Genomic DNA, 26,907 nt, shown 5'->3' on the forward strand with positions numbered 1-26,907 from the left:
GAAATGGTTTGGTTAGTTCTTTAATTGGAAACCACAGCCTCAAGCAGTTTTGCTGACTCGACACCTTTCTGTGTTGCACATTGACGTCTCCGGTAAGCTTCACAAACCACATGAATAACAGGTTAATTCCATGCACACATGTAGTGACAGATTTCACCCAGAAAGGGCGGGTGTTCTTTGATTGGTAGTGGTTTTGAGACGGTTCGAGGGGGTTGTGCTGTATTCGTATAAAGCACTGCTGGGTCATTCCGAGAAAAATCAGCTGGAGGTGGCCACTCCAAATTTTGCTCAAACTTTGTGTAAATGTTCTTTACATATTCAATAGAGAACATGCAAAACATTAATTTCATTGAATTTGTCGTTCTAGAGATATTGGCTCTTAAAATAGGGGGAGGTGGCACCCAAAAAAATGGGATTTGTGTCAATTTTGGCGCCTCATATCATTGCCGGGAAAAACCTGAAGCATCAAAGCCGGGAAAAACCTGAAGACGTGTACGCTGGCACAATGATGTATTTTCATAATACTGCTGAGAAAAATACAAATATTTTTCTCGGAATGTCCCTGCAGTTCAGCTCGGAAGAGGTGGGCCTGAATGTACGACTGACGGCACACCTGAGGGACAAAGAGAGAAAACACCGGGAGGGAGAGCAAACGGATACTGAAAGCATGAAAGGAGGAATAAAAGGGAAGCAGAGGAGGGATATACTTATGTACATGTGATTTCTTAGTTTAATTTTTTCAGCTTTATTGGACAGTATATAGTATAGAGAGACAGGAAGAATGGGAGCGAGAGAGAGGGGAAGACATGCGACAAATGTCAGACGGTCAGATTCGAACTGCCGACGTCGCGGCTTGCAATGAGCATGCGGTCAGTGCTCTACAGGCTGCGCCACCGAGACACCCCTAGTTTTTTATTTGTAATAAATTTGCAAAAATTTCAAAAAAAACTTCTTTCATGTTATCATTATGGGGTAGAATTTTGAGGAAAAAAATGAATTTATTCAATTTTGGAATAAGGCTGTAACAAAACAAAATGTGGGAAAAGTGAAGCGCTGTGAATACTTTCTGGATGCACTGTAAACAGAGATAGAGCATGAATGAGTGGGCTAAGTGACACGGTGGGAGGACGAGCGAAGTGGTTTCACTCAAAGTCGATGAGCGAGCCAGATATAGCGAGACTATCGAGAGGGAATGAATCACAACGTTAGTTACATCGCTGACAGGCTGAATACCGCAACCCTGAGTGTTAAATTCACTGAGCAGGCCCAACTGGACACTCATGCAGATCAGATTTAAATCTGAACTCAATCTAGGCCCCAAAGCTTTCTTGTCCTCTGAACACCAGAGTAGTTGAAGTGTGGAATGGGGATGTTGTCTTAAGCAGTCTTGGACAAGTTGATGTTTGTCGAGGCAGCGGGGTGAGTGGAAGTGGCTCCAGTTGGTTTATAACCAGAGGCAAACTCTCTCCCACCAGCATGGCATCTGTTGATCTGTTGCTAGGTGTGAGCCCATATTCAAAACACATCACAGGCCCTTGTTGGGAAAACCTGAAGCATGTACATGTCATTGTCAGACAGGCAGTGTTGATATACAGTTGAGTTAGTTCCAGCTATACGTCACACTGAAAGCAGTGCACCACACACCCATGTTGGACCGTAAACTTTTTACGAGGTGTGTAGACCTCAGGCTTCACCACAATAGGAAATGCCTTGGTGTGATATTTGGCAACATAAACAAAATCATCCGTTATTGTGAGTAATAAAAAAAAAAAGAGCTAGCTACCTCAATCCTGTTACAGTGTACAAAGGAATATTAGGTTGAGGGTGCACCAAATTGTCAAGGTCGCGTTTAACTGAAGGGAGAACAGCATTTAAAGAAATATTTTGCTTTGATAAAAATCAGGATCGATTTTTGCATGTTTTATCGATTGTATTGTATTGTTGCCCTTTGAACCCATAGTTCGGATTGATGCATCATTACACGCCTTTGTATCATTACACCCCGATGCATCATTGGCCTGGTTTCACTGTTTAACATTTATTTTCATACCCGATGAACATCAGGCGCTGAAATCTTGCACAACACCATGATTAAACATTATCTGTAGCTGGGGTCGAAGTGTGCGATCGATATCAATGACAACGTCATCTCTGGCAGTACACATCTTAATAGACCAGAACGTTTTTGATCTAATCGATCTACAAATGCATAGTCTCTGTGTGGCGGGAGTCTCGCTGGGCCAGTTTGTAGGAAATTAACATGCTAAACGACTGTTCAATGTCTCTTATTGTTCTTTGTGAGCGTGAAAATTCCTGAGATTTTTTGCCGAGCGGCTCATGGAAGCTGTAGCAGTCAGACTCCGGGGTGGTAATGTGACGGGGCCTGTTATCGCTCCTGGAGCATCTAAGGAAGACACAGGGTCTTTGTCTGCTCTCGCTTTGTTGTGTTACCCCTGCTCCCGCCCACGGCTTCAGATTGCCATCACCATCTCCGTGAGGCCTTCTCGACGCCTGAACCGACAGTCGACGCACAGAAAGCCTTCCTCCTTTTGCTGCTTTTCTGCATTGTGAAGCAATGAATAATCTCTACGTGTCGCGTCTCATCTTCAACCCAACCGCCATGTAACCTGGAGGACCGTAAATCTCCTTTTTGCTTGAAGAGGTGGGCTGCTGGGGAAGTCATCTAAATGTTTGTTCCGCACTCGGGTCTGATGAGTGCAACTCCGAGATGCTCTTTCTTTGCATAGGAAATAAATATGTGTCTCGCAGGGAATGACACTGTCTGGATTTTTATTGAAGGAACTCAAGGGAAAGAATCGCTTCTGCATACAGATGTGGAGGCTTGGTTTCAGGATCGTATTTAAATCCCACTATTGCTTGTTCTGTTGTGATATGTTTCATGACTTTACTTAAAATCCAAAATCAGTTGTTCGTGTTAATTGAAAATTGTTCAATAAATGATCATTAGCTAGTTGTTACTGACAACAGCTCAGAACTATTTGTCACAATTTTATCACCATTTGTGAAATGGTACCATCGTCTTTCACATGCTGTCATTTCCAAGCAGGACTCCACAGTGCTCCAATTTTAGGAACAATTGCTAATTTAAGAAGACATTTCCTAATTGGGATGCATTAGCGTTTTCATGCATTAGAACTTTTCCAGTTTAGGAGTATGTGTTAAAATGTTAGTGTAGACCCCTGCCAAGCCTTATCCTGGTGGAAAGACATTTCAGTTTTTGAAAAGGAATCGTAGGGAGGTTTTATGGGGCAGCATGCTAATGTGAAATACCTACCAAACAGGTCCGCTGCCACAGCAAACCGATATGACCCCAGTCCTGCCCTCAGCACAAACCGTGTCAGAGTGCACAGGATGCTGAAGCAATGCTGTGTGTGTGTAGCACTGAGTCGCTACTTGCTGAACGTGACTCACTGTTTAGTTAAAAGGTGGTGGTGGAGGTACCTGGAGTAGCTCCAGAGGGAAAGCTATCAGGTGATTATAGTGCATTAAAAAGCTAAATCGGTTAATGAGTAGTCCTCCCTGCTTCGCTCCTGGCTGCCACACACTGCAAACACACGTGGGATTTTCCCAGAGTTTACGCTGACCGCAGTCTTCCCCTGCCTGCTCCAGTTAGCACTGAGACTCTGCCTCCAGTCAAGTTCTACATCACCCTTTGAGGGGGATCTTGTTAGCTCTATGCTAATTTGTCTGAACAAAGGGTTGCATTTAAATGTCTTCATGTACAATGTAATTTATATATCTTGTCCAAAAAGTAGAGTTTAGTGTGCTATGTGAAAAGGGGAAGATATTGCTCTGCTCATCATCTCCGCTGGTTCTCTCCACACTTATTGGGTGTTTTCTGGTGAAGTGTGTTTTGTGGGGACGTTTTTTGTGGGGACGTGTTTTGTGGGGACCTTTTTCTCGGTTTGTCATATGGGTGGTCCCATTCCCTGTTCACACACCATAATCTTCAACACTTGAGTCTGACTGTGCTGCCTTATTATTGTTGGTGTTACAGACATAAGTCCCGCGAGATTACCTCCAAAAATATCTTTACAGATATTTAAGGGGTTCTGACAGGCGGTTAAAGGTTGGGGACAGTCTGCTGGTGCTTGAAGTGTGTCTGTCTATTACAATTCTCATCACAGTTGTTTTTGCAGCCAATGTTTCCAGCCTGTTGTTTTTTGTGAAGTGTGATCCTGCGTGGTAAAGAAGAAGATTAGTTTCGCTAATGATCTAGGAAAACACAATTGCTAAAGCCTGCTTCTTTACCTGGCTTGTCTAAGTGAAAATCTTTATGATAACCGAACACCAGTGGTCTGACTGAGCGGAAGTAGGTGGTGATCTGCAGTGTTTGAACTTGCCACCTGTGGAATATTTTGCAATGCTGTGCTAATTCCTTCTGAAAGTAAGGAATTTCATAAGACAATCAGTAAGTGAGACAAATCATTTGAGCTTGTGTATGAGCATGTACATTCTTCACAGGAAAACATTGCATAAGGCAGGGGATCCACTTGAAAACTTTGGATACTTTGTGAGAATAATAAAAAATACTTCCTCTTCTTTCAGTTCAGCAGTAGTGTCAGACCTGGCTAACAACATTCCCAGTCCAGTGAAAGTTCACTGGTAGCCAGCCCAGCATGCACATCAACACTTAATCTGATCCCCTGCCTCCCCACTTCCTGCATTTATGTGTTATTGTTGTCATTTCCATATCAGCCTTTTTATCCTGGACATAATAAATATGTTTTTTTTCTTTTGTTTTTTTTACATTGGGGGGGCGGCCCGAAACCTAGTAGCTAAGATACATGACTGGAGACACGAGGTTGGTTGTTCAAACCCCAGTGTAGCCACACTTAACCCCACATTGCTCCAGGTGGGATTGTCCCTTGCTTAGTCTATCGCCTGCAAGTCCCTTTGGATAAAAGTGTCAGCGAAGTAACTAATGTTATGTAACATGCAATCATTTCACCCTGGATATTTACTGGATATTTGCTGGATATTTACTGAGGCCATTCAGGTTTAGTGGCTGGCCCATGGGTTTTCCCATCTGGGAATTGAACCTGGAAAGTGGTCTATTATTAGAACAGGCCCACAAGGAAGACCCATTTCTATTAAAGGTGTGCTACACTGCGAATGTGAAAACGTTATTTGATGTTTACACGGCCTGCTCTCTGTTGATTGAACATCCTCTCAAATGTGGACAAAAATTTGCAAGCGTGAAAGTGCAATGCAATAGCGGAGCCACACTGGGAGAGATATAAACAGGTATGGCTGCCCTTGAACATATGGAGCTGTTTATCAGTGAGCAGGGTCAGGATGACTGCAGGAGCTCTATAGGGCAGCTGTGACCAGCTGCTTCTCCCAGGAGCCTGGTCACCCCCATGAACATGACACCCACCCTCGCCCTCCGCCATCTTCAATATTTCACATCCTTCCATGGCAAGAGAACTGTGTGCTAATTACCACCCTATTCTCTCAGCTGTAAAAGAGGTCAGTTGGTTCATTTTTGTATCATGCAGTAGAGGACAGGGCCTGTCAGATTTAAGTACTTTGCAGGCAATTATTCTAAATTCTAAATTCTTAAATCTAAGCCCTGTCAAAGTTCGCATCCACTGAGGAGTAACAAATCTTTTGATTGCGAGTCCTGGTCTTCACTTACGGAAAACTGAAAGTCTCTTTCCTCCATATAGTTTCTGGAAGTCCTGTGACGTATCTCCCTCACCAATTTGCATTGTCTGTAATTCCCACTCCAAAACATGCACTTATTAAAATGTGTTTTTAATTCCTTGCAGTTTTTCCAGAGCATGTGGGTGAATGGGTGGAAACTGTGAGCATGTGCAAGCTAGTTCTTAGCCGGGTTTAAGTATTTTGCTGCATTTTATATGCAGTAGCCTAGCTGCAGCATGTTCCTACAGAGATTCTGAAAAGTTTAGCATTTAAAAAAAATATTTATCACATTCCTTTCACCTCGCTCTCTTCTCAGAAAACTACCCTCTCTCGTAGGTCCTCAAGTAATAATGCCATTATTCCTTTTCACTTTGCCTCCCCAATCTTCTCCTAACTCCTAACATTCCAAAAGGACCTAAATAATAATTTAATCATAATATGCAGTTTAGAAAAATGTGTTCACCAGTTATGAACTGTTATGATAACAGTTATAGAACAGTTCTAGAAGGAAATGAAAGCAGACGTGCGTTCGAGATGGCGAACGTTTCCTTACGTTAGCTCAACATTTTTTCTGCGTGCCACAAATTTAGCTAACGTTAGCTAACAGTTTGAAAAGGTAGAGCGCGGTGAACAAAAATGGCTGATGATTGGGATAACAGAGAACAAAAGTTGACAATCATTTGGCTGCTAAAATGCGGTTTAATCAATTCTATAAAACTTCTATAAAATAAATCCCAGGTAAGCAGCTAATCAGTTGGCTAACATTGTTAGACCTAACTGCATCCATTTGTATTAAAAAGGCGTGGTGGCGAACTAAATGGAATGTTCACGAAAGCAGTTTTAGAACAGTTCTAGGATATGAAACTTGGCCTGGAAGACCAGAAAGGCTTGAGGGCATTTTATTTTCCCAAGTTGTCGCTCCTTCTCCAGTCCCACGCTGTGTCTGAGAAGCACCACACCAGGGAGCTCGGGAGTCAGGCGCTAGGCGGTGTGCAGAGTGCGCTGAGTCACGCTCAGAACCCCTGCCGTGGGCAAATGAGCTAAACGAGAGAAGGTATTCGCCTTCATACCTGACCTGTTTTCACCGCCATTTCCAGCCCGGTGTTTCTCACCGATAAGACCGCGGGAAAGACCGCGTGAGTGTCCCTGCTGCTCGGCCCCTGCTCCCCAGGAGACACCACCGCATCACAGCGGAGAGAGAACACAGCTTCTGAACACTGCTACGCACAAATCACTGGGATACTTTTTTATTTTATTTATTTTATTTTTTTATTTTTTACATCGATGAGATGAGGAAAACGAGATCTCTGTATTTAGCCCATTCCATTTTCAGGGGTTTTTGTATATGAATGATTAATGACCTGTAATGCTGGTCTTGATAATGGTGCTTCAGGCGCATCTGGTCTGGCTGGCCCTCGTGCCCAGGAGCTGTAGAATGCGCTTTGGTAGGAACGGAGAGCGAATTTGGGGAGTGGTGGGGTTGTTATTGTCAATTCACAAATAGCGACAAAATTATGATTAATAGTCCTGAGCTGTTGTCAGTAACATTCGGCAAATAATTTATTGAACAATTGTCACTTAACACATACATCTGATTTAGAATGTTTAATTATTTTGCAAAAAAAAATGTCCCAACAGAACAACCAAAAGGAGTGTACGAGGTTGGAGGATGTAAGTTGCATTTCACTGAACCTGACCGCAGACTTTTTACCCCCCAGTGTCAAAGGTGATCCATGTCACCATGCTTCTGAACGAGCCTGTTGAGCTCCTTGTGCCACACGTGAAGCTACTCAGAACAGCTCTGCAGTCCAGACATAGGAGCAGAACTAATCTGGAGGGATGGTTTGGTCATCAGATTGCTCACCCACTCCCATGTCTGTGTTCTTGTGGTTTTATCCTTCATTTTATGGGAAGTTCAGAGGCTGCAGACGTTGCACAGCCGAGCATTAGAACTGTGCTGCTGAACGTGTCACAGCCACTAATGAAAAGCTTCAACTCATCAGCTCTGTTATAATGCTGCATGGGTCGTAAATCATGCCCATTAAAGAGGGCTTTGACATTGGGATGTAGGGAATTCTTTAATTTTAATAAGTCATAAAGTTATGTCTGCCGGATAACTAACAGAGGTTCAAAGAGGGCAAATAGTGTCTGGAGCACATTACATTGGTCACAAAAACGAGGCTGCAAAATTATTTAACACATCAAGGGGAACTGTGCCAGAAATTCAGAAAACTTACAGTACTGTGCAAAGGTTTCAAACACCCTAGATTTTTTCACCCTTACAGTCACAAGCCCAATATGAAGTCCCAAGAGCTTTTGGCTTTGGTTGAGAAAATTGGGAAAATTTTGTAGGATTTTAATAGGTGCTCAAAACAATAGTATAGCAGCCATTTTGATTGGTTGAAAAGGTATGAGGTTGAGAGTGCCATGTGGCACTCTTGAGATTTTATGGTAGTTATGCTTGAGTACCATATGGCACACTTGGGACTGAAAGAGTAAAATATATATTTGGTCTTATTGGTTTATTTTTTCGTTTTCTACATTAGTGTCTCAGCAGAAAAGCAAATTTGAGATTTTCAATCTCATTTTAATTTCTCAAAGAAAAGTAATGTTGCAGAGAGTTTTTGTATTTTATTTAATAAAATAACATTTTAAGTACTAGACGTTTCTGACAACTTCATAGAGGCTGTCTGGGATTACCTGGAGAGCCAGAAGCAAGTGAGACAGCTGAAGTCTGCAGAAAAACTGTGGCAAGCTCTCTCAATGTTTGGAACAACCTGACAGCTGATTTCTTATAAACCTGCAGGACAGCTTACCGAAGTGAACTGATGCAATTTTAAAGACGCAAAGGGTGGTGCTCACAGCAAATTTGCTTAAGTTTTTAACCGTTCACTGCTCATTTTCATATAAAAAAATGTATTTTGTTTATTTGAAAGCAGCTTTGCTTCACGGATCTTTACACGTGCCTTCTGCCCAGTACTGTCACAGGTCACTTACAGGGACAGACAGATTCTAAACAAGTCGCTCAAAGCCTCAAAACTACAGCCTCTTATCACAGAATTGAATCAACTCTCTCACCCAGTCTCAACAAAAACCAGGTGATGAGCTTCACAAAGCTGGTATTTCTGGCAGGTTTGCTATTCAGATACCTCTTGTATCCAAGGCTAGTGCACAAAGACCACAACCTGGTGTAAGGAAGACAAAAATCTGGACCCCTGAGCATTGGAAACAAGTAACACTTGTGACCACTGTTCATGCTGGCTAATGCCCGTTTGTGTAGAGGCACTTTACACAGTACAACAGACAATTGCTGCACTTTCCAATCAGGTTGTATCTCTGAAACGGCCAAACGTATAGAGTTTCAAAAACTACTGAAGGTGATTTACACTCGTGGTGGATTCACAGGGCCTGTGGGAACATTCCTCTCCACTCCTTTACTCTTTGCCCTGTCTCAGGTTAGCTCAATTATATCATCCACCCAGTGGAGAAAAAGACATTGCTTTAAAAGGTTAATCTTTGATTAGCACAAGGGTGTGTGTTTCACTTTTTCTATCACTGATTTTTTTTGTTGTTGTTCATTCCTTCAAAAGCAAATAATTTAGATTTTGTGTAATGACTCATTATTATGTGAAGGTGGTCCTATACTTCTCGCATATAATGGGGTCTGTGGAAATGCGTTTGTTAAAGGTGTTAGCCTGCCGCACCCGTAGCAATCGAAGTGCGATTCCGGAAAGGTCCGGAATGATCCGGTGATTGATGAGCCTACGTGCTCTGTGTTGCTCACCCGTGACTCTTATCAGTAAGGAAGCTGATGGCTGCTGGGCCTGCTCCAGGATCTTCCTATAAAGGGTGTGGATATGTTGGTGGGAGGGTGTTTATGGTATGCATAAATTGTAGGACAAAGAGCATCCAGCCATTGACACTGATTCCCTCAGTCATTCGCTGCCTCACCTGTCACTCAGATACTCTGGCTCAGCCACAGTGGTCATCAAGAACTTTTGCTCCCCACTCAGTTGTCTTGCTGACCAGCCAGTACATTTGCCAACAAATGTTCTCTTGCTGATGTGTCTTTGCACCAATGCCCTTTATTTCATTGATTAGGAAATTATCACAGGTACAGAAGTGCTGTGACTGCTTATAAACAGTAGGCTACACCAATTTTAGAACATATCAAAAATTAAAGGAAATGAGGAGTAGCCTCTTGATTTCCAAAGCAGAAGGTGGGATTTATTTGTAAATGTACACTACCGTTCAAAAGCTTGGGGTCACCTTGTCTTTTTCTGCTTTTTCTGATTCATTATTTTATTTTCTCTGTTTGTAGTCAAACAATTAATGTGGTCAAAGCACAGAATTGAATTCTAAAACAATTTTTATTTAAATTTGCAGGAAAGGTAAAAGGTGAGAGGACATTCTAAATGAAAAGAGAAAAGCTCATCCCCTTTTCTCAAGCAGAATCAAGTTTGAGTGAAGTGAACCAATTCAGCTTTTTTTGGTTCTGGGTAGGAAAACTATTTCGGGCATGACAAAGATGTCTTTGTTTTGGCCTCTCATTGGACCAAATGTATGTTGAAATGCCTGCAAAGACAATCCAAATCAAAACAGTCAAAATCATAAGAAAAATTCAACAGCAGCAGCTACCGAATGCCAGGCATCCAACATTCTGTAATTAGCTCCATGTATCTGAGCAATTGACATCTCCATGTAGACAATCATGCTGGTCTGTTACAAGGATGTCATTGTGTTGTTCTTCTCCCCTAGGACCCGGCGTACTGGCTACAGGTCCACCGCTTGGTACACGGAGATGGCGGCATCCTGGACCTGGACGACGTCTTGTGTGACGTGGCCGATGATAAAGATCGGGTAAGACGCCTCTCGCTGTTGAGGGTTTCAGCTCTGATACGAATGAAGCATGCCGAATCATCGGAAGTGTTTCTTTACAATGGAGTGAATCATGCTGGCCTCTTTCCCACTACCTCTGTGATATGCTTAGGTACTTTGATGGCTTAGATGACTCATTCATATGAGTGACAATGCGGAATGCGAAGACTCTACTTACCTTGAAAGAGTTAAGGATGACTGTTAGTATAAAGTCTGTGCAGATTGCTGTTGCCTTGTGAAGTATTTACATGTATTCTGTGCTTTATACAGTATAACAGTCCCTCAGCATATAGTGTGTCTTAGAAACGTGAAGAACACAAATGACTGTTCACAATGGCATTCCTTTGAGAAGCTCTTGCAGTGTGCCGTAGAATAGTGATTAGATTTGACTGATTGACCTCGTTCTCAGAGCTGCTGCGAGGTGTTGCGCCAGGAAACGGATGAGTCTGTTGACTCTTGCTGTGCTCCTGATAGCTGCCCGGTGCTAATCTTCTATAAGCTATTTCCTGCAATGCACGGCATGAGAACCTGTTGCAAAGATGCTGCCTGTGTTCCATGTTTAGTTTTTTTAATTTTATATATCGATTTGAACTGCCTTTGTCAACCGCCACCAATGTCTGTCAGCCATGGGTGATATGTGGCCGATCACTCGGCCTTGGCCTAGCACATAATCAAAGATTTGCGATGTCGCCCCAGTTTTGAAAAACAGCTGAACGGACTACTCGACACATCAGCCGAATGAAGATACTTTTACCGCGTGCATGATTTACCTTTCAAACCCAGGCCTGGCAAACTGATAAGCTCTGGTCTGACACACAATCTGTTCTCTGCAATGGGAGGAAGAGAGAAAGGAAGATGAAAGCCCCAGAGATGCACATATATCGCAGAGTGATGATAATGCAGACAAATCAAATGGTCTGTTTGAAATGAAATATTCCCCCTGCTGTTTTCCTCCATTAAACGATCGCTCTCTCAGACTGCGGCAGGCGGTGCTCATGATTCGTGTTTCATATCCGCGCTCGGAGCATTGGGCGCACGCTGATTAAAAGCGCAGAAAGATGAAATGTTGCGACTACCAAACTAAACAAATGTAACATACTGTCAAGACTCAAAGGCTGAACTTAAGTCACCCTGCCCCACACCCTCTTTCTCAGCCATATTTCAGCTCCTCCAGAGGAGGCTTTCAGAGAGGTTTGACTCTTTCCTGAAGGGATTGTGGGTAATCTCCCACACTGCTGTGCTTCATTCTGATGGGTTTTTGGGGTCTGTGAATGTGGCAGGAGTACCGAGGCCACCCACACCAAGCACACAACTCCACTGAGTGCAAATACAAAACAAAGGGGGCCTTGTGGCAAAGGTGCATGACTGGGACCTGGAGGGTTGGTGGTTCAAGCTCCAGTGTAGCCACGATGAGATCCACACAGCTGTTGAGCCCTTCAGGAAGGCCCTTAACCCTGCATTGCTTCAGGGGGGATTCTCCCCTGCTTAGATTGATCAACGGTTGCTTTGGATAAAAAGCATCAGCTAAATAACAAATAATAATTATTATTATAAAAACGGTCATACAATGTTGGTGCCATGTTATGGCAATGTTATAACATTCACAAAACATTCAAGTAACATTGGGAGAGCCTGTTATGGAAGCTGGGTTAATGCAGGATGTGTGTCTGCTGGTGTATCAGTGTGGGGCTGGTGGGTGAGTGGATTCAGGCCCGGTTCCTCTAGGAAGTGGACCTTACTGGTTCAGTGACAAGAGAACCTGGCCGCCTATCTGCAGCACTTCTAGAAGAACTTCTCTCTGTTCTCATCCCTCTCTCTATTCTCCATTGTGCACCTTTCTCTTCCGTTTGTGCTCACATTTATCTTCTTTATCCTCCTCACACTTCACCCCTTTCTCCATTCTCCCCCACCCTCCGTATCTACTCCACCCCTCCACCCTCCACCCTCCCTTCTCCGTTCTTCCTGTTTTCCTCCTCACTTTTGCGGTGTAAGCTTCTGCAACACACTTGCAATTTAGTCAGTTTCTGACTGGCAATTCTATGACCTTGTAGAGCTAAACACAGCCGCCCCTCCACATAGACGCAGGAAGCTACTCCCACACTTGACCTCTTGTCTTGGCTGCTACCTTGAAGTGAAAGAGGCATTGTATAATGCAGTTCGCTTTGTTTGGTTTGCGTTTGGCAGAAAACCTGACTCAACTACTGGTCACAAGAGGCCGTACTGATAAACAGAGTCCACCTCAACAGCAACTTAATTTTTCTCTAATAGGCTCCATTTACATAAGTGATTCCACTACGTGCATATAACAGTATTTACAAGGGTCATCCAAGGGATTAGCATTGCCGTATTTTACATTTCTTCGGTGACTTATTGGTCACCAGGGCATCATGATATTAATGATTTAAAATGTAGGAGTGAATCATTATGTTCTGTTCCCTCGGAAATGTGCGTCTTTTATTGTTATTGTTATAGCCTTCATAATGTCAGCTTGCCATATAAATGATTCAGTTTAATTTGTCCCAAGCGCCCCCCTCCCCCTTTCTTCACGTTTCATTTTGGTAACATTTTATTGCAATTTAACCTTTGACAGTAGATGAATTAAAAACGTTTAAAAATATAATGAGTAGCCGTCCTGAAGCAGACATCACACGCCACAAATGACTGTAGCAAAGACGCAATGACAGAGTTAGTGCTAATAACATGCATCACAGCACTGTTCATTAGCATTTATCACGCTAATATCTTCCTCTGATGTTTTATTAACGGTTAAGTAATGGGACCTCATTTCTACGTTACCTGCACATACTTGCAGAATCATAGTTATTTACCCCAGAGAACGGAGAATTTGAAAGGATAATGATGTCTTGCGGAATGGCAGTTTGATGGATTGTGCACAGACGCACAAGCACACAAATAAACATCGACACCGTTTAGCTCAGCTAATTGTGTACTGAAGCTATGGGAGACCCTAGCTGCCTGTTCCTGGTTTCTGTTCCCATTTCAGAGTCATTAGTGGCCCATGAGGTAGTGGTGGTGGTGAGCTTCAGGGGTCATGGATTGGCCCCGCTGGTTTGACAGGAGCTCCAGTGTCTCTCTTAGCCTGTCTTAGACAAGACACCATTTCAGTCAGTTCTGGCCGTGCTGCACCTCAGCCAGTACTACAGAGCACTGTAAATGGGCCTTGGCTATGAATACTCATCTGGCCCTTGAATCTAAATCCAGCCATGGTTTTCTTTTCTCCTGGGTAATTACTTGAACAATTAGTCTTTTTTCTTGGCCAGGCTGTCTTAACACCCGATTCTCCAGTCAAAGGAGGGAGGAAAGCCAGCAGTTCTCAGTTTTGGAGGACCGTGATTTGACTTGCTGATACCTATTGCGAATTAGCGCAGGTATTTGTGAATGGGTGGACTGTATGTGCGGCCTTGGATAAGGGAGAGCGGGAAACGTTTTGGTTGGTTACTGTATCTTTTGTGCCTTGCAGGAACAGAAGTGAGGAATCTTGTATGGAGGCATTCCTACCGCCATTTGCACCAATCACATTAATTAAAGGGGGAGTTAGCCCTGAAAGGATTAAAGTATGTTTTCACTTACGCAGAGTACTATCAAATTTCCACCGAAGAAACCAAGTTTGGCAAGTAACTGATCAAAACAATGTGACAATTCTACCAAGCTCTTCACCCAGAATACTAGTGTGCTTCAGTGGAAACTTGCACGGACATTTAACTAGTTCTTGATTAAATGTGCAATTTCATCGAGTGAGGTTCATTATATCATAGTTATATTATCATCATGATTCACATCTCAGCAAAACTATTTGGATGGTTAGATAGTACTCTGGGTAAGTAAAAAATTTTTTTGGGTGAACTGCCCCTTTAAGCTTGGGGTTAAACTCTTAGGTTAGTTTTTACACAGCTGGTATCTGGGAGAGTGTCCATGTCAGAGAGGGTCAGGCTGAAGAGGCTCAGAGCACTTTGACACAGCCCGGCTCTGACAGCAGTCCGACTGTGTTCACCCTTCACTCTGGAACTGCTGGGTCGTGCATCGCTAAATCTCTTTCCTAACTCCCAGCGGAAAAGGCAATGAGGCATTAAGACCCTGCACAATTTATGAAGAGACTTTTTAAGAATGTGGACATTTCCTATTTTTGTGGAAGTGTTGGTTTCATGTCCGCTGGAGTGTTTTTCCAGGTGCACCTTCCCCCACCCCTGGAGAACAGGCAGCCTTTATAACTGCAGACATTAGCATGCCAGCAACCACACATTTCACATGCAGATAAAACAGACCTGAACTGTAAAAGACCCTAACCGCCTCTCTATAGTAGAAGATACAGAGTTTGTCATACTGTACAACCAGGTCCTATCATGATGGCCTTGGTAGCTATGGATGGAATATTCCAGAACATTTTGTTCTCCATAGAACCTGTGGGAGGTGTTGGCACACAGTGATGGAATTATTGCATACTACTCTTATCATAGAGTATTTTGTGTTTGCTTCACGTATCTCCTTGTCCAGGACAACTTTAAACACAATTTATGTGTTTTACATCTTATCTATTTATTGCTGCTGGGTATGCTACGAAGCAGCCCAGGTCCCAGCCCACCCTCCAGGCTTCAAAGGTCTGTCTGCGGGTTTCTGTGGCCCTCAGCCTGACTTCCACACCTCTGCCTGCTGTACTGGGCGATCCCCTGTGACCCACAGGAAGGTTTGGCTATGTGGGGGATCCTCTCGGCCCTGTCCATCTGTCAGCGGTGTGTCAGAGCCTGTGTCAGAAGCGGGAGGTGCTGTGCGCTGGTTTGAGATTCGGATCCCTCCTGCGGCTCCTCAAATAGCGGGGGCCGGCACTGGCAGGGGTCAGGGGTCAATTGGTCTCATTTCCTTAACCTTTGGAGAGAGGTGAGCAGCAGCATTTCTAAGAAGCATGCGGTGGGATGCTGAGAAATACTGTTGCATGTAGGTTTCTCTCTCTCCCTCTCCCTCCCTCCCTCCCCATCCACCTCCCTATATTTGAGGAAAAACTGGGTTTCATATCTGACCCCACTCACAGCAACCCTAGTGTGGTGCGCTCAGCCGTATCACAGTACACGAGGAGTAGAGCCCTCACTACTTTCCACCCCCATAGTGATGAAGGTGTCTCACTGGCCTACCCTGTCTGTATAAGTCCCTCAGCATATGTCCATGCGTACCGCAAGAGATGGTCTGCCCCTCGGGGTCAGAGAGATGGAGGGGGGCCGAAAAACAGAGGCAGAGTTAGAGGAGCAGAGGTCAGGGAGGTGGTACGGGGCAGAGGGGTGGACATTAATATGGACGGCGTTTGTGTCCTCACCCAGCAGTTATCCCCTTGCACATGGAGAGTGGGTGACGACCTCATTGCTAGCAGCTCCACTTACTGCACCCCCATACTCATCCAGTTCTGCAGGCCCCTGCTTTCGCTCGGTGATATAGCCCAGCCTTTCAACAGGCCCTGAGGGGCAGGGCGAGCATAACGGCCTTCGCCGCAGACTCGCTTTTTTTTTTATTACGAGGCTTTAATTCTATTCATTCAGTCAGAGGCAGAGTTTATGGGAAGCCGTTTAATTTATGGAGCGCAAGGCGGCCATTGGGTCATTCGTTTGCCGTTAGAAGAAGCCTTGGCAGAAACCGAAGGCTTGATTCTAACGATAGATAATTGGCCAGAATTGTGTTAGGATAATCCAAGGTCTAATTGAACTGTCGTTTGGCGTTTATCAGTGGGCAGTGCCAGTCTGTCCCCCTGCGTGCCCTGAAATGGGGTTTTACTTCAGTTTTCTGTGAGAATAAATGCACAGGGCATGGCGATATCTTCCCCCCCCATATGGTCACCGGCCAAATTTTTAGCTGCTGTGGTCAAACGTGGGTTTAAAGCTTTGGCAGGCTGCGCTGGCAGTCTCCAGCAGCTCACTGCCGTTGGCCGGTGAAATTCCTGGTCGAGCCTCGGTCTCTATGGGAACCAGGAAGAAGTGCAAAATGCTGCTAATGTTTGCGGCTCCCCCGCTGTCGCACGCCGTAGGGAGCCTCGTCTTTCAGCCCTGCCGAGAACCGCGCGCGTTTTCATCAGAAACACTCGACGGGCCCGGCCCGCTGTTTGTGCAAACTGAAAGGCTCTGTAAGCTGCGAGACTCCCCCCTTGCCAAACTGCTTCCAAGCGTCCCTCCCTTGTCTTTATCGATCCCCCTGTTTCCTGGGCGTGAGAAAAGCTAGCCAGTGCTACGCTAATGCGGTTTTCCTCTCACAGTCACCATGTCTGTGAGGTAACGACCCTGTGCTATCATATTTTACTCAATAATTCAAAGTCACCTTCTCCGCACACGGAATAGTAGGCTACCGCGCACCTGCATTGGCACCATTGATCCGTGAGCTGGATTGATTTTTGCTTTTTAACTAATCGTATTTTAGCCGTCCTTCCCGTACACGCTAACACTGAAGCATTACAGTGCCTGTTCTCCGCTATTGTGCGGCGATGTTAAAGTGAGTTATGCTTCCACTTTGGAAACACTCAGACTTGTTTGTCATGTCAAGGGTATGTTGGCACGAGGAATCCGATTTTTTTCGCGCGGTTGGCCCCCGGAGCGGCCGTTACGGGTCGCCGTGGCGACAGGGAGGAAACTCCAGCGCTGGTGGCACGTGAAGGATGCTTTCGCGGTTGCTTGGAGAAACCGGTCAACCGCAACCACGCTGAGCAGCGGAAGTTAAGGCTGAAGGGGGCGCTAACAGAAATGCCGTGGCCCTTAACACAGTTTCAGTTTTTTGTTTTTTTTAAAAGGTATTTTTTAGGCCTTTTTCAGCTTTATTGGACAGTATATAGTATAGAGAGACAGGAAGAATGGGAGCGAGAGAGAGGGGAAGACATTCGACAAATGTCGGACGACGCCGACGTCAAGGCTCGCAATGAGCATGCGGTCAGTGCTCTACAGGCTGTGCCACCGAGACACCCAACACAGTTTCAGTTTTGAGTGTGAGCACTACTGACTGCTTAGAAGGGTAGGTTATGGGAGGATTCACTTTGTAACCAAACTGTATTCTCTGCAAATAAGATGGAACCGTGGCACCGTCCTTATCCCTTCATTACAACGTTGCTTGCTGGACATTAGCATTAGCATAATGGTTAACATCACCAGGGTAATGGGCGGCTTGCGCTCGTTCAAGCCTTAAGAGGGAGAACTGTGTTAGCCCTTGTGTTATCCTAAGGGTCAAAAATGTCCCATTCCTGTGTTTACAGCTGTGATGTACTTTTTCAGTATGAAACTCGACAGCATTTCCTCCAGTTAAACATTACCCTTTTTTAACCCTGTAGTTATGAAAACAGAAGTCATATTGCAGTTCAGTGCCTATTACAGCACAAATTTTGTTGTACAGCACTATTTTGTTGTACATTTTAGAGTTGAATCAAAGGGTGTCCACTGAATGAATGCAGTTTCTGGACTGTGAAGTAGTTGATGAGTGACAGGTTATTTCTACATGAAAAACAAAATATTGATTTGGTGTTTCAAAATTCAATGAAGGGGCTTTATCACTGGAGATCACAATGGATGGTTCATTGACCCTATGGGCACATAATATAAAGATAAGATGCGGGTTTAAGAAAATACATGGATAAAAAAGACAGCTGGTTTAGAAAACTGTTAGAACATTGTATGCGCACCTCCACGCTGAAACATACCGTATTGTGTTTCAATAGAGGGTTTCAGGCCCAGCTGATTATTGTCGCCAGCTGAGATTGAAGCTCAGCCATCCACTCTCCTAGTGTCCTTTTTTCTGTAGGATGGGTCTGCCCCCTTGTGTTCAGGATGCGCAACTGCGAACAAAACAGTATTTTCCCATTGGTTTATTTTCTTATATGTTTATTGGAAAGTTCCGTCCCCACATCATCCACCAGTTGTTCAAGGTGAGCTTATCTGTCCCTGACTGACAGACAAATGCATTGAGATGTTATACCCTGTAATACGGAGCATACTGGTTTAACCAGTCTGACAGTAGTTTGCGTGTTGATACGGAAAGGCCCCTCCAAGGCCCTTTGTACAAAAGGACAAGCTTTTCTCTGGAAGTGCTCACAACTTGCATGTGCAGCAGTATGCAAAATGGCTTCCTCTCATACACTGCTTGGATACCGCTTTTTCATGGGCTTTTTCGTGTGTTTGAGCATTTTTACTCTCATCACAACTATTTCAATGAAGACTGTGTTAAATCTGCTCTGTAAGCTTCATCACATCATTGATGCATCAGTCATATAAGAGATGGTATATGTGTGAAGGTTTTACACCTTTTTCTTATTATGAAGACAACAATAACTGAAATGACAACTGTCCATGAAATACCATATTTGCGAAATGAAATGTAAATGCATGAAAAACTCAACCTTGAATATTTGCCTGCGAACAAGCATAATTATCAGTGGCATCCCTGTTTCGGCTCTAGGTTGTCACAGCCACGAGATGGTCACATGCTACCTTGAGCATTATGATCAACTGTAGAACTTAATTTTTAACTTGCATTTTCTACAAAGCAGTGTGAACTGACGTAGTTGGTCTGGCAGTGGTGTGCAAGCTGATGTAGCTAGCTCTGGTAATTAATTCATTATTTGTGTTCTACAACTGCTGGTTTTTAAAAGCCTATTTTAAGATGAGACTTTTATCCTTTATCTTTTATCTTTATCTTTGAAATGTACCAGTCATCTAATGAAGTTATTAGTTTAAATAAGGCCATTGTATATATGCTATTAAACCACATTTCTAATGTCTAATTAATCATGTTGCTGTTATTTCTACTTTCTTTATATTAAGCTAGAGGTACAGTATGTTCTCCCCCTGAAATAATCTAAAAAAAAAAATAGGTTTGGATCCAGTTTAAACCAATACAAAGGACTCAAAAGTCAACTGAAAAAACACAATTGGATATGAAATAAAAAAATTGTTTAGAAATGGAAACTAATGGAAAAATATAAATCTATAATAACGTTGAATGCAATCATTCTGCAATTTCTGGATTAGAACCAGTTCTATGAATATATTACTTCAAAGTCCAGTTAATGGGTTGTATAAATAACTGTGTGGATGTTTATCCCACGCTTGTGAGCCCTTGGCAAACCGAGAGGGAGTACAAGTCTGTTTGGTTTGTGTGTCTGATGTTTGCGGTCTATCGCTTTCAGAATTGTGCAGAAGATCAGAGAGAAATATGTGGGTGCTTTAGAGAGCATATGAATGCATGTTGAATCTTTGCTCAGGATTTTGAGAAGAGCAGGCTTTTCTAAAAGCACATTGCTTAAGAAATTGAAGGCACACAGTTGATTTGTGGTTTTTCCTTTGCTCCGTATGAACACACCTCGGTATGCTGACCTCTGATAACAGGCCTTTGCCTTGTGCTGGGGTCTACCTGTCACTCCACACCCTGCTCTGTGCTGGTGTGGAGGGCGAAGTGTGAGGGGCAGGAGGAGGAGGGTGGGAGGTGGCACTCGAGGTAATTTTCCTGTGGTCCCCAAAAGTGACATGTGACCAAATAAAGGCGCCCGGCGCCTGCTGGCTCAGCAGTGCTCCCAGAATGCCATGGGCTTCAGAATCCTGCTGTGATGAGAAGTATTTGAATATGAACGCTAGCAGGAACTGCCAGCATAATTACACTGTGATGCTTGTAAGCACACTTGTAGGATCTCACACACATAGATGTGCCTACGCTGAGATGGATGTGTAAATGCTGTTCAATCTCTCTCTCATATGCACACATGCACACGTACACACACACACACACACACACACATACATGCATATAGACACACACACACACACACATGCATATAGACACACACATACACGCACACACACACATGCACACACATGCATATAGACACACACACACATACACACACACACACACATACACACATGCATATAGACACACACATACATACACACACACACACACACACATACACACATGCACAGACATGCATATAGACACACACACACACATACACGCACACACACACATGCACACACATGCATATAGACACACACACACACATACACGCACACACACACATGCACACACATGCATATAGACACACACACACACACACACACACACACACACAGAAGAGAGGAGAGAGGTCGAGCACGGGCAGCAGCGCCAGGCGCTCGACACACATCACCTCCACACTCATCACATCCCACTGACACCCTGAATAATTCATGGTGGTCTCCTACAAGAGATGATTAACCACCCGTCCCCTCTGCCAGTCGCTCGCCTCCCCTCCTTCACCTGAGAGGAGCCGGGCCGACACGCTCAGACGAGCCCGTCGAGCACGGAGCCTCCGAGCTCCGCGGCGGCCCTTATTACCATCCCCCCCCCAAACTTAACCTCGGAACCGGATATAATCCAGCCTCGCCGTTGCCAATCCCCAGAGCCGCTGATGTAAAAGCAGTACGGTCATTTACTTAACTTTGTGAAGTTTGCAGCTCGTGGGGAATTCGCTTCAGACTTACCGCGGGGTGCGTGCGGAGTTCGCCGAGATATCAGTATGCCGAGCCAGGCTCTACGTGTGAACTTTTCGCACCACCTCTGTAAAACCCCCCACTTAAGAGTTCTTTCGCCGGCGAGCCGGAAGAACAAAGGTCCCGGGATGCGTGAGCGGGAGCCTCTGGGATATCATGTGTGTGGGAGCGTGTCCTCCATTCGTCCACGCCGGCCTACGCACCTGAACCGCCCTCCTGTCAGCTGGTTCTCTGAAGATACATTTACAGTCTCCGGGAGTGCGCAGTGTAGTCAGAGCGAGAGTCGCTGCGGAGACGCTCTGAATACGCAAGCGGACGTCCTCACATGGCCCCTCCCGTCTGGATGAACCAATAAACCCGTAGCCACAAGGGGGCAGTAGTGTACGTATTATATCGGGGGTTCCCAAATTTTTCTGATGTGACCCCAAATGAATGTTCTCAAACTTTCACGACCCCAACACCCCACCCACACACATCTTGTGCCTAACACCACCCTTGAGCCACAACTATACTGGCTTTCCTGCCTCATTGCTTTATTATAGTTGGGTTGTAAGCATCGCATATTTTAAAGAGGCAAAAATGACATTTTATGTTCTTAAAGACTTTCAAGCGACCCCATCCCAAAATCGAGCGACCCAACATGGGGTCCGACCCACAGATTGGGAACCCCTGCATTGTATTATAAGTGTCTGGATGGAACATGGTGACAGTGGAATATGGACTTTATTGTTGTTGAAAATGGGGAAAAAAAGAAAAAGAAAAGGTTTTAATGAAAAATATAAATATTGATGTGCATGACCGCTCAACCTGTCGAGGAGGTGTGATGGAGAATATTTTACTCATGTCTAGCCAGTGCACAGTTTAGATGATAAACTGCTCTGTGGGTTTTTTTAAATGTATGCGTCTAAATTTGCTGCATAGCTGCTGTGTTGGATTTACGTACCTGTGTGTCACACACAATAGTCCCTTTTCTGCCACGGATGATTCTGACTGGCTGGCTGTTGCACTCAGCTTTGTGGAACACTCTTTCAATGAGCTGGACATTTTCTTCACATGCTAATGTTTACAGGGGGAGCTGTAGTTCTTCTGATGTGAACAGGTGGGGGAATAGTTCATAGTTCAGTGTTTTTAAAAGATTGTTTCAGTTTTAGTTTTGTTTGAGAGTAAGTGTGGTTGAGGTGGTGATATCAGTGGGTTTGTGGCTTAAACCAAGTAATGCCATAGCAACATGATGCAGTGATGTTATGTCTCATAGGTTGCATTTCTGTATTACCTTATTTTCTTAATCTCATCTTTGTTTAGAACCTTTTTGGATTTGTAAGAAGCTTGCCTAAGGTTATGCATGCAAAGACAGGAAGTGCATTAGCTACCCCTTGCCTGCTTATCTCTCTTATTAAGTGTGTGTATTTCTAAATTATAACAGGTTGCATTTTCCCCTATAACCACTAGATGCCGCCAGAACCGTCAGAATTGGTGCTTCAGGTGGGAAGGCCAAGTTTCCAAGCACAAAATCCTGAAACGGTTCAGCTCTTATTGCACAATCCTGCATTAAATCAACTAAATTGACTGCATTGAAAGCACTGATACCTTTTGAAATCTTATAAAAACAAAATAAAATAAAAAACACAAAAATCTTGATCTCCTCACTCATAGAAACTGATCTGTTCTGAGATTACCAGTCCAGTGGTTTTAGATAAAGGTGCATTCTTAAAACCAAACATTTTAAATATGCTTTGCTGTCCAGGAACTGCCTGGGTATTTCCAGTAAACTGTGGCACCCAGCAGCGTGTAAGATCCGTCATGTGCCAGGAATAACATTCCCACTTTACCCAGGCACGAGAGAACCCCATTTCTGTGTTGCATTTGCATGTTTGGGCCTGTCTCCACCCTGGCTAAGACCAGGGCTGACCCAGTAGGGGAAAAAAAGCTTACAGACTGGACCACGGAGCATGGCAGAGTGGGGAGTGAGGATCGGGGCTCAGTGGCAATGCAGACCTGTGGAAGAGACTCTCCTCTCTCAGTCAGGCAGCAGCGAGAGGCGTTCAGAGCCCACTCAGAGCTGGCAGGGCCTCCAGCAGACAGACAGAGATGGATCGCCGCACAACTCCGCTCCGACTCCATCAAAACGCGCAGTGGGATTCCGAGGACGGCGCTTCTCGCACGAACATAAGAAACGATTAAAGGAAATGAAAAGCGAAGCAGAACTGCATCCCACTACCTAATCTTGGCAGGGAAGCCTGCTCCATGCTTGCTGTCAGGCCTGCTGGTTTTCTTCTCCCGGTTTGGGTGAGGTTTGAAGTTCACGTCTTTGGCACGGGTTGAAAGCGACTCTCTTGCTCCCCTAGTTCGTCGGCTCCCTCCAGGTAGCGGAACCGCCAGAGTTTCCTCCGGCGGAAAGGCTTTTATTCTCCGAAGCCTCTTTGAATAACCTCTTCGGTCTCCTGGAACTGGATGCCGAGGCTGTTGGGAGACGTGTGATCGCCAGGGGACGATTTGAGAGAATCAGACTCATTCCTTCTGTCATCTAATCAATGCCTCGCCGACTCTAATCGATGGCAACACAGCCGCCCCACAACAAAAGTCAATAGGGGCGTTGGATCTCCTCGCCTCATGTGATACAGTAGCGCTTTATTCAACGCTACGAGATCACACCAGCGCTTTTCTGGGGACGTGGTACGGAGGGTGGAACCCCCGTCTCCGACACGTTTCCCGGGATCCCTTTTTAAAGTTGCGCACTGTTCGAGGTGCAGCGTCGGGTCGTCTCGTACCCCGTGCGTGATTAAAGCACGCTTCCCATAATTTAATGATAAATAACGCCCCCCGGCACGGCGGATTTAAGCGATCGCATTATCCGCGCCCGCCTGATGGGGAATGCAAATGCGGGAGAGAGACATCCGTCTTCCCGCTATCAGCCCGGAGCACCTGTTTATCCGGACGGAAAATCCGGTGGGATTGACACTCATCCTCAGACAGTGAGGAATGGGCCTAATGCTGGGGAAAATTAGACGTTCCTCCCGCTTTGATCGGCGCTTCGGGAAGACGCACCTCGGGCTGCCGCGGGTCCAGCTATCAGAGTTAGGAAGAACGGCAAACACGAGGCTGCGTTTCAGCGGAGAACAGACGATACCGAGTAAAGCAGGAGAAGGCGCCGGAACTGTGCGCTCTTCTGTTTATCGCTCTCCGAATGTGCTCACTCTCAGCTTAAATAGACTTCGAAGCTTGTTCACCTTTGTGAAGCTCCGAATTAGACATCTCCCACGGGGACCTCTGAAGCTAAAAAGTTTGGGAGCTGTGTGTTGCATCACGGCGCGTGACAGTGTTCGCCTGTTTAGTAGGACACTTAGCATTTTCAGCCCACTTTGTCCTCGCAGAACCCACAGAAAATATGTTTAGTGAAACAAATTGGCAGAGATTTGTCTTTGATTCGGAGAAGAAAGCCCCTTGATTCATCACGTCACTCGGAAGCACTCGTGAAGCTTTTGCAAACGTGATTATTAAGCAGAATAATGGTGCATCACTCCACGGTTGTGTGCTCGTACTGAACAGTTAATCTGGGAACCGGGTGTTGGAATCCTCTTCTCAGCATCTGCTGCTGAAAATACACCCTTTCTACTCTACCAAAATTCACCCTCAGGGTCTTTTGGTGCGCGTTGATAGGCCGGAGACTTGACGCCAGTTATATGAATTATGAGATAAACAAGCGACACGACTGGCAAGGAGTTGATCCCATGAGGTCCTGCCATTTCAATAAAACGTTAAAGAAAAATCCCTTTTTCTGTTTCATGTTGCATTAAAAGCTCTAACCTCAGAACATCCTGAAAACAGAAACAGTCGATAAGGAAAGCGCTTCCCCAAAACCTAGTGAATTTCGGGCCATAAGCAGTTGCCATAACCCGTTGAGCATTAGTGGGAAATTTATTTGTCACTTAAGCCCCGTTTGACAGGAAACAAGACTGATTTGCCATACAAGATTTGACAGTTTGGGAAGAATGGCAGTTTCCTGCAGTAAGCTTTTTCGCATCGTCTTAACTGGCTCTGTCACCCCATCATCTTACGAAGCAACGTGAGTGTAAGATGGGGGCGTTTCATCACCCCCAGAATTGGCCTCGCAGAACAAACTAGCCTTGCCAGGGAGAGACAATGGGCCTGGCTGACAGCTGTCAGGGTGGATTATGATCTGGCATGGAATTGCTTTGCCAAACTGGCCTATTAGCCAGCACGTGGAGCGGACGGGCAGGCCCCTCGACTGTGCCAGATTTGGGTCAAGCTGTGCAAGTGGCTCTAAACGAAGGTGACAGATAGGGCCCTCTTGCTGCGATCCCCCTTAGTCAGATGGCCTGGGCCTTCAAGGGCAGCAACAATAACACAACGCTTTGCTCACTGGGCACATGTGACCAGTCCTGTCTGAGTGCAGTATTTCAGCACTGTTGTTTTTGACGTCTGAACGGTGCTCCTCTCTGGCAAAGGTACCCAAAGTGACTTTCCCCATCCAAATCTCAGTGAGAGAGGCCAAACAGGGCAGCGAGGATTACCATCCTGCCACTGAGGGATTTTTTGCAACTGCGATGAAGGGAAAACAATTCTAGAATTACTAAATGATTTGGATCCCCTTTGCATCCAGCAGAGGGCAGCCTTGCTCCCTTTGGCCATCCTCAGACTCCGACCGTTTGATAATAATTCATGTTCAGCGTCTAAAGATCACATCTCGACCAGTAGCAGGATTGCCATGGTAGCAGCATTATTTTGTCCTCAAGAATAACATTCGTAATTCATAGCTACCCAGTGTTCAACACGCATTTCCTCTTTGTAATTATTTATTTAGAGAGATAAACAGGAAGATTTGTGACTAATCTTGACAATGACAAAAATTGCTAAACAATATGTATCCTGAGGAGAAACATTATTAGTTTAGAATAATTAAGAAATATGTTCCTGTTATCTCACATATTTCTTAATTATTAGTTTAGAATAATTAAGAAATATGTTCCTGTTATCTCACTTCATTTCCCTATATTCACAATTATAGATTTCCAAAAAAGATGTACATCTATCTAAAAGAGATAGATAAGGGTCGGGGAAAATATGTCAGTAAATAACAGATATAAAAGGAAGGGCAGTGGCCTTTGGGAGAACCAATGACAAGTTAAATAAAATTGGAGAATTATTCAGTCAAGAACATAATCATGCTTATGGGGCTTTGTTATTTGTAACCTCCATAAAATCTGGATTTATAGGCTGTATAAAAGTAATCCATTTGGCCCAGGACATTTGTCCATGACAATGTTATTATTTCCATTATATACAGTGGGCTCCAGAATTATTGGCAGCTTTGATAAATATGCACAAAAACTACTGTGAACTAGCAGATAATATTGTTACTTGCATAAACTTTATTTTCCAACATGTGTAAAGTAGTGTGCTGTATTAAGTCATTTTTCAAATAAGACATTTCCCCAAAAAACAGGTTACACAATTACTGGCACCACTTTGTGTAACCTCCCCTCAAACCTCAACCACAAAGATGACAGCTGAGAGACTCTTCCTGTAATTTATTTTGGAGGCATTTTGGAGGCATTTTTTACACATTTTGAGATTTCTCCATGCAAAACGCAACATCATTGATATCCTTGGATTTGCACTTATTGACTGCACCCCACAGGTTCTTGATGGCCATTGCAGAACCTCAATGTTGTTTTTACTTAAGCAATTCTGTTTGGGTTTTGATGTATGTTTGGAATAATTGTTGCATTCATTGTGCCATTGATTTTAAATAGTGCCCCTGGTCCACTGGCCGCAAAACATCAATGACCCATTGCCATATGACAGTAAGGTGAGGTGCTTCTCGTTCAATGCATTCCTA

At 44.5% G+C, this 26,907-nt stretch overlaps 1 protein-coding gene across 3 annotated transcripts in view; it reads left to right on the top strand.

The window, feature by feature from the left end:
* The window catches only part of pard3aa (par-3 family cell polarity regulator alpha, a), a 390,604-nt gene that overhangs the window by 40,806 nt on the left and 322,891 nt on the right, over window positions 1-26,907 (top strand). For all 3 annotated transcript variants that reach the window (XM_061238372.1, XM_061238374.1, XM_061238373.1), the window contains exon 2: window positions 10,429-10,530. In XM_061238372.1, coding sequence (XP_061094356.1) covers window positions 10,429-10,530 — 102 coding nt within the window. The remainder of the gene's footprint in view (window positions 1-10,428; window positions 10,531-26,907) is intronic.

Source organism: Conger conger, chromosome 4, assembly GCF_963514075.1.
Source record: "Conger conger chromosome 4, fConCon1.1, whole genome shotgun sequence".
Lineage (NCBI taxonomy): Eukaryota > Metazoa > Chordata > Actinopteri > Anguilliformes > Congridae > Conger > Conger conger.